Genomic DNA, 8501 nt, shown 5'->3' with positions numbered 1-8501 from the left:
CGTATGGTTAGAAAGGTATCAAATATCGCATGGAGAAGGTAGCGTCTAACAATCAGTAACCATGGAAACAATGCCACGGCGTCATGTAGCCTACATGTATGGAAAAAAATTATTAGCGTCTCATCTTCTGTACATTTTTAAGGTGCTCCGGTTTAAGGGGAAACGCTGATATGACATAGTGACAAATCATGTAGTGTGAATTCAGGCAAAAAGTCGGTAATTTGATCAACAGGTCAGGAGGGAAGAAGTATATCCATACTTTTGGATGGCGCGGGAGAAGTTTAGTTTCTAAACTACCTGTTTCAGGCTTCAGTAAATATCGCTGCATATGAGCCCCAACCAGGTGTGCTATGTTCACAGACAAATTAGCTCGATTCCAGCAAGTAGAAACCAGGAATAAACTGATAAAAACAACTTGGAAAAATAACTTTAGCTGCTCAGTTCAATACTCCCTATTCTCACTTCCGATGTACATCATGGCGATTCAAATGATTAAGTGACGTAGTTGCAAAGAGTCAATACTACAGTATCCCCTTTGTCATAAATGCTGTTTTAACCTAAACAATGTAAAATTATCTGGAAGTAATCTGGCTATTGGCTCAAGGCTTCTTGCTGACGTCTAAAAATCAAATAAATGCAAATCAGTCTGATTAAAATAATACTGATGTGTGTGTGTTGATAACTATAGGGGAAAAAAAGATCCGTCATAGCACCCTCAGTAAAATGCTTAGCTCTCCCTTAGTACCTGCAGAAAAACATTTCTGGAGCCACCACTGTTAGTAAACTGCAATTATTTTTGATTGCTTTTTAGGTTGGCCCATGAAACTACTCCCCTTCTCCCAGATTTCACAAAATCTAACACAGAAGCTAGTTGCTGATGTTTTTAGCAGCAAGCAGGGCCCCTAAGTCAAATTCTGATCAAGGCCTCATACAGGCTTGGACCGACCCTGCATGATAAGTTAAATTCGCTGCATTGTGCACAGAGATGCGCAACAAACAGGATATTTAATTTAATGCTGCTAATGTGTCTTAAATAGCTCTTCCATTTTGAGTCCCCTGAGTTCTTAATAAGCATCACAGAAACTGTTTTGGTTGCTTAAGTTTGTGAGACGAGTTTTTCAGATCTCCGCGCGGCCACAAGCAATAACTCTGGCTGACTAAGTGGACAAAGCATTTGGTATGGTTTGATGCTTGGTGTAACCTGAAAAATAATAATAATAATAAGAAGAAATAATAATAAAATTATGTAAAACCAGCACGGTGCGTCACTACGAGGAGAGTGAGTAATGAGTGCAATGAGTGCGTAAGCTCCTCATTGGGTTGAACCTGCATTTACCGGGAAAACAGAGCCACATGCTGGGCAGCGTGTTGAGATGTAAAAGCCGCATAATTCTTTATTTACGAAGATGAATCAATCTCATCACTCCCTCAACACGCACCTCTGAAACTGAAAGCAGGTTTTCCCTGCAGTTCATATAGAGCTGCTCAACCAGAGCTAACACGGTGGGTTATAAACTCTTACCTCGATGCAGAGTTCTGCAAAGAGACATAATTCATCACCGGGGGTTGATGTAAATATCCATACATGTCACCCTGTGTCCAGTTTGAGTGAAAGGAGGTGGGAGCGATCCCTGCTGAGGTAAACTAAAGAAATAAAGCAGCAACAGCACGCAAGGTAACGCACAGAGGTTTTAGCTGGTGATTGGTCCGCTCTGTCGGATTTAAGTGCATGAAGTGTAAAGGTATTTTCTATAAACCTAGAGTTACAGAGAAGCTTGCAATCCGGCTTAATTAAAAACAAACAAAAATTAGACGCTGTTTTATTATTATTATTTTCCTAAAAACAAAAACAAGCAACTATCCTGGTGGGGGGCCTAGTAAAGCATGACGGGCCGCCTATGTCTTTATTGTGTTACCACTGTATCCTCTTCCATAATGCTGAAAAGCAATTCAAAACAAAGTGGGCTATATAGCAACAAGCGATAGATACCAAAAAACAGTACATGAGAAAAATAGCTAAAACTGGAAATATTGACCTGTTTGAAATAAAAAATTGGAGCAGAGACCCTGATTACCCTGCCTCCACTGACATTCCCAGATAAATTTGCGTACCTGGTTTGTGGTGTCAGTGCTTACACTCCAAATCATTTCAAGAATCACAAGTCAGTGGAGGTACATGTCCAATTTACGAATGGCTAGGTACACGATTTGGACGTCTTTAACCCCCCAGATTGTGAATACATTGTGGCTCAAACAAAGGGAAGTTCTTGGTTCCTTAATTTTATATAAAGTATTAATCTACACTCTTTTACAATGAATCAGAATGTTGCTTGGTATGAATATTAAAAAATGTGAACATGTTTTTAAAGTACTAACTAATTTACTAACTAATTTAACCGATTTACAAAGCTCAAAGTTGGAATTGGTTAAATGGCAATTCCACCTCATTTTTACTTCCTTCGAGCTCATCTAATAACAACATAGCAGAATTTAGTAGAACTTAGAATTTATTTGACATTTTACACATGTACAATGCAAGAAAATCCAGTTAAAAACAGTGCAAATAATGTTTGAAATATGTAAAATATAAACCTAAATATGTGACCGCTGGAGGTAGGCACCAGCACCCTTGCGATAAACCGTATTAGAAAACGAATGGATGGAAACCTAAATTTTAATCCATCAACACTTACAATATTAATAGGGATGCTCCAATCAGGTTTTTTGCTGCCAATTCTGATACCGATCACCAATGAGGCTCCCGATCACCGATCTTTGCTGATCACCTGGATTGACTGTTAATTTTTTTGCTTCATGTATAAATGATACTAAGTGATCTGGCAAAATTAAAAAATGACCTGGCAATAAATTAATCTAATTTAGGCAAAAAAACATGAAAAATACTTGTAGGTACAATACAGCAGCTATTCAGTCAAAAGGACAACAGAAAAACCTGCAATCAGTAAAATAATATTTAATAGTAAGGCTCTCGGTACCATAAATTATATATTAGTCAAGTAAATCTGCCTATATAAAATAATGTCAAGTCAAAAAGGAAACATTCACTCAAAGTCAAACACAGGCTGCATCAAAATAAACAATCCTTCTGGATAGCATGCCTAGCTGATTAATGCTGGTTCTGATTGGCTGTTTCTGACCGAGCTTTTCTGCAGAACACAGGAGGAGGCAGAGGAGATCGATTATTTTTTCAGAGATTATCTGTCTTGTGTTAGGACAGCGAAAGTTTTAATGCATATCTAAAATCTTTTCTTTTTTTTAAGTTAAGTGCTGCAACTTTAAGCAGAGGTTTGGTGTGAATTCACTGCAGGTGGAGTAGAAACAGAGCTCCGTATGTTTCTGCTCCAGAAACACACCGCGTAGCAGTGGTTCAACAACGAGAACAGAACCAGCATCTTACACCGCCAGTTCGAAGGCTTAAATTATTTTTCAGGTTATTTGTTTAGCTTTCTCAATGCGACTAAAGATAAATTGCATGGATGAGTTTCTCTAGATCTCGCTGAAACATAAGTCCTCTAATTCTGGAGATGTTCTTCAGGTGATAGAAGAACTTTGTGACTGTCTTTATCTAGCTCTGAAGGTTCAGGTCAGGGGCCATCACTAGTTATAGATATACAACTCTAGATTTATATCTGTAGATTGTTCTTCTTTAGGTCCAAAGATAACTTCAGTTTTGTTTCTGTTCAGCTGTAGAAAGTTTTGGCACATTTATCTGTTTTAATCATCTATTCAGTTACTGGAGGGGTTCAGAGTCACCTGGTGACACGGTGATGTAGAGCTATGTATCGACAGTGAATAAAAAGGGTCAAACTGAATAAAAATGAGTGTACCTTATCTGTACAAACGGGTAAAACAATTTCACACCGATTTTGACTCAATAGGTCACATGACCTAGAAGCTATTGAAGAGAAATACTAAATTTAAACTAAAAAAAATAGGTAAAAATAAAAATTTAGTTAAAATGGAATACAAATGCATGTGCCTCCTATATACAGTTTAGTACAACAATTACACACTCATTTCTAGTCAATGTGGTACACAATATGGAAGCTATTGAAGAAAACATTATATTATTTAATATTAAAATTATTTAAAATATTGAATGTGACTTGACATTTTAATAGAGGGTTGTGTGTGTAATGTAAAAGCATGAATTACCACTTTTTTGTATCAGTTGGTCACAAGGCAAGGCATTTATTAACATTTATTTGACAGGAGTGTTTGGTTCGGAAATTTGTTGACAGTCCCTAAGTGAACCTCCGAACGCTGAGGAGGGAGCTCGAGAACAGCTGGCCGAAATTAGTGTACATAAATCGGATCAACTTGGAGCTAAACGCTGCTTGCTCTGCGGATATTGGAATATCCAATATATAACTCGAAACTAAATTCAATGCAGTCAGTAACACAATAAAACCACCAGGATATAGTTTGTTTTGGACTGTGGCCTGTAAAGATGGTACTGAGCGACTGCGCAAAACGTAAACGCCCCTCGACGTCTGATGCAGTGACGTTGGTTCCAAAGCTCTATTGGCCAATAGTAAAGGAGCTAGTAGAGGAGCTGGACATAGAAGGTAGCTCTCCTCATTAACATAAAGATGCACACGGAAAAGTAAAAACAGGAGAGGAGGCAATGACAAAAGAATGAGGGCTTGTGTAAGGAAAAGACAAAACAAAATATTTACTTTTCTTGACAAAAACGCATGTTTAGGGGAAATGAAAAAGAAAATATATACATTTATTGACGGAAAATGCATCTTTAAGGGAAATGAAAAAAATAAATAAATTTCTTGACGGAAACTAATGTGTAAGGACAAGGAAAAACTAAATGTATATTTATGCTTTTATTTCTTATTATGTCAGTTTTGGTCTTCCATATAAACCAAATCATAATTATTACTGAAACCATTCAACACAGAATGGTTTCTGCACAGCTGCAGATTACACTTTGGTTTAACATAAACTGATGTTATAAACAGATCTCTATTCATTGTTCATATTTGTATATATTTATTGAGTCTATTTATTATCCCTTCAGGCTTTATCGTTGGTTTTGTAAAATAAAAGGTAATTGGTCACATAAACTACGTGATTGTGGCCAACCAACAATTTATCCTACAGTTGATTACACTGGTCAACACAAAAAAAAATTGTCTAAGTTTTTTCAGCTGACTTAGTAGTATTTCGATGAGCTGAATCCAAAAATCACATTCGTTTTGCTCCATCAGGTCAACTTTTTGAGCCATAGGCAAATCTTGAATTTTTACGATTCTGTTTACATGCATTTTTTTTATTTCATTTCAATTTTATTTATTTCACGTTCTAGAAATGAAATTACTTACTTATTCAGACTACAAGTTAATGGGTGATGTCATCAACTGCGAAACGTCATTTCTTAATTCGCTTCCGGTCATAGCATTTTAGTAAGAGTAAAGTGAAAAGCCTCTATATTGCCTAAAAACGAAATGGCTTCAGCCAGAAGATCTTGCAAAAATAAACCTGACGTATTCTGTTACATCTGCAGCGAATACACCCTTGTGCCTAACAGGAATCCAGTCACAAGTTTCAGAAAGCGTGCTTACCATGCTTATTTTGGTATGAAACTTGGAGATCAGGACAAAGCTTGGGCGCCACACATGGTATGCAAAGCAAGCACCGAGTATCTGCGTCAGTGGACAAAGGACAACAAGAGTTGTCTGAAATTTGGAATTCTGATGGTATGGAGGGAGCCAACAAACCACTGCAGTGACTGCTACTTCTGTGGCATTGATGTTACTGGGATCAACAGAAAGAACCGGAGCAGCCTGAAGTATCCTGATCTTTAATCAGCACGTCGTCCTGTAGCTCATTGTGATGAAATTCCAGTACCTGTCTTTGGAGAACTTCCTGATAATAGTGACGAAGATTCCACCAGTGTTGAAGAAGAAGAAGAAGACGAAGAAAAAGTGGTTTTTGACAGTGATGCTCCACATCCTTTTTCCCAAAATGAGCTGAACGATCTAGTTCGTGATCTCGGCTTGTCAAAATCCTTAGCCGAACTGTTGGCATCCAGATTGAAGGAAAAGAACCTCCTCTCTGACAGTGCTCGCATCACCTTCTATCGCAACAGGCATCAAGAGTACCTCCGCTTTTTCTCTGAAGAGAAGGACTTGGTGTACTGTACAGATGTTGCGCAGCTTCTGCATACGCTTGGAGTGCCACAATACGGGACAGAGATCAGCATTACACGAGGAGGAACTGGCCTGTGCGGGAGGAATTGGTGCCTTGCAGAGTAAAGAACGTCAACAACCCTCTGGTGGACAGAGACAGGATACTCTTCCCACCGCTGCACATCAAGCAGTTCACCAAAGCTCTGGACAAGAATGGTGGCTGCTTCACTTACTTGTGCCAGGCTTTTCCAGGATTGACCATAGAGAAGTTGAAAGCTGGCATCTTTGACGGCCCTCAAATCCGTCAGCTTATCAGAGACTCAGATTTAGAAAAATCATTGAATGGAATGGAACTGGAAGCGTGGAAGGCTTTTGTTTTGGTCGTGAAGAACTTTCTTGGCAAAACCAAGGCCAGCAACTACGCAGAACTTGTCACCAATATGCTGACTGCTTTCAGAAACCTCGGATACCACATGAGCATCAAAATGCATTACTTATTCTCACATATGGATCGGTTTCTGGAGAATCTAGGATCAATGAGCGACGAGCAGGGCGAGAGATTTCATCAGGACATAAAAGAAATGGAGACCAGATATCAGGGACGCTCGGATGCAGTCATGATGGCTGATTACTGTTGGACTCTGAAGAGAGACATCTCTGTCACTGAGCATTCTCGGGTTTCCACAAAATGGAAGTCCAAGCCCTAAATTTGGAACAATGATGACGGTAACATGCACATCACATGTCCATAACATTAATTAATTAATCAATGTGGACTGCTACATTTACAGTAACCGATGTTTGTAACACTTCATCAATAAATTGTGTTAGAAAACAACTGATATCTTAAAAATCTAATTCGGATGAGAAATATTACTAAAAATCAACCAATAATGTAAAAAAATGTAATTATCCATAATAATCCATTTAGACAAAAAACTCGGATTTAAAAATGAACTTAGCATAAAAATGTGACCTGATTGATAGAAATGGATGTTATTTTTGGATTCAGTAGTGGATGTTTGTAATAAATCAGTTGTCAAAAGATAAACTATTTTCAAAAAAAATTTTTTTGTAACCCTGTGTTATCTTATTCAAGATGACTAAGCAACAACAAAAGCTCATCCTGGAGCAACTAACAAATAAGGTGCCTTATCCACGCCTCATGTGCTCCTTCCACCCTCACCATGGACCAGTCATTTGGTTCATCTCACATTTGGTTATTAAATCTGTGATTATTTTCTTGAAATACTATTATATGCTTGAGAAATGTACTCGCCTTAGTTTCACACCAGTTCATGTGGAGGATAGATAACAGCTCAAAAGGCGTTATTGGTAGTTCAGTTGTTGCTAAATGTGGTTGTGAATGAATGCATAAGATTAAACAGCTTTTAATAATTGTCTTGGTCAGGAGTCCTTGTCAGTTGCTAACCGTGTTAAGTAGAATTGCCCCTGGTAACTGTTCCAGTAGCTGTGGAATAATTCCAGACTTGCTGCTGCTTAAAGAACATTTCTGCATCTCATTCGGCTCCTCATGTTGGATCAACAATGAAGCAGACATGCGTCCATGGAACTCTCTGCAGACTGTGGGAAGGACAATGATTGTGGAGAGCGATACGCTGAGCTTTTGTATGGCCCAACTGAACACACGAACGCACGCAAGCACACGCATACACACTCTGTCTCCGGTTTTCTGAAGCAATCAAGATCACGAATACAACTACAAAGCATTCAGAAAGTCACAACTACCCATCTGTTTTCCACGGTTCGAAGCACTGAAGAATGGTAACGGTGTAACCATGAGCTGAGTGGGGGAAGGGGATGGATGCTGGCTGGAGCTGCAGCGGCCTGTCGGTGTCGGAGCCCCTCTCCAGCTTCTCCCTCCCCGCTCACATTCATCCACACACCCAGAAAAGTACTTACCGGACGGGTTCACAGCAGCGGGAGTCGCCATGTTGTCACTGCGTGGATAAAAATATATCAAAGCGATGGAGATGACGCACAATACGGCGCGAGAATCCCCCCGCTAGAAACCGTCTGCACTCCGTGGAACTGGCACGCGAAGCTTCTTCCAGCCTCCCACTTAACCCGCGTTGATGCGGAGGAAAATGATTCGATCCTTCAACAAACGCTTCTTTGTGGGAAATAAGAACAGCGTGAATGTTGCTATAACAGCAATATCTCAAAGACTAGACTTATTAAAATGCAAGATGTCTGAATCGTAACACCGCGAGACTTTAGGGTTGCATTAATAACTGAATGTTAAACAGTGCAGTTATGTACAACTCCTTATTAAAATGTTAGAAATTGATTATTTGTTTACTAGTTTCTGCTAAA

At 39.0% G+C, this 8501-nt stretch overlaps 1 protein-coding gene across 1 annotated transcript in view; it reads right to left on the bottom strand.

Moving 5' to 3' along the window:
* The window catches only part of arnt2 (aryl-hydrocarbon receptor nuclear translocator 2), a 144440-nt gene extending 135939 nt beyond the window's left edge, over positions 1-8501 (bottom strand). The window contains exon 1 of the mRNA XM_007579195.2: positions 8088-8501. Coding sequence (XP_007579257.1) covers positions 8088-8118 — 31 coding nt within the window. The 5' untranslated portion in view covers positions 8119-8501. The remainder of the gene's footprint in view (positions 1-8087) is intronic.

Source organism: Poecilia formosa, unplaced genomic scaffold, assembly GCF_000485575.1.
Source record: "Poecilia formosa unplaced genomic scaffold, Poecilia_formosa-5.1.2 Scaffold511, whole genome shotgun sequence".
NCBI lineage: Eukaryota > Metazoa > Chordata > Actinopteri > Cyprinodontiformes > Poeciliidae > Poecilia > Poecilia formosa.
Note: the sequence above shows the minus strand (reverse complement) of the source record. Positions and strands in the feature narration are given on the sequence as shown.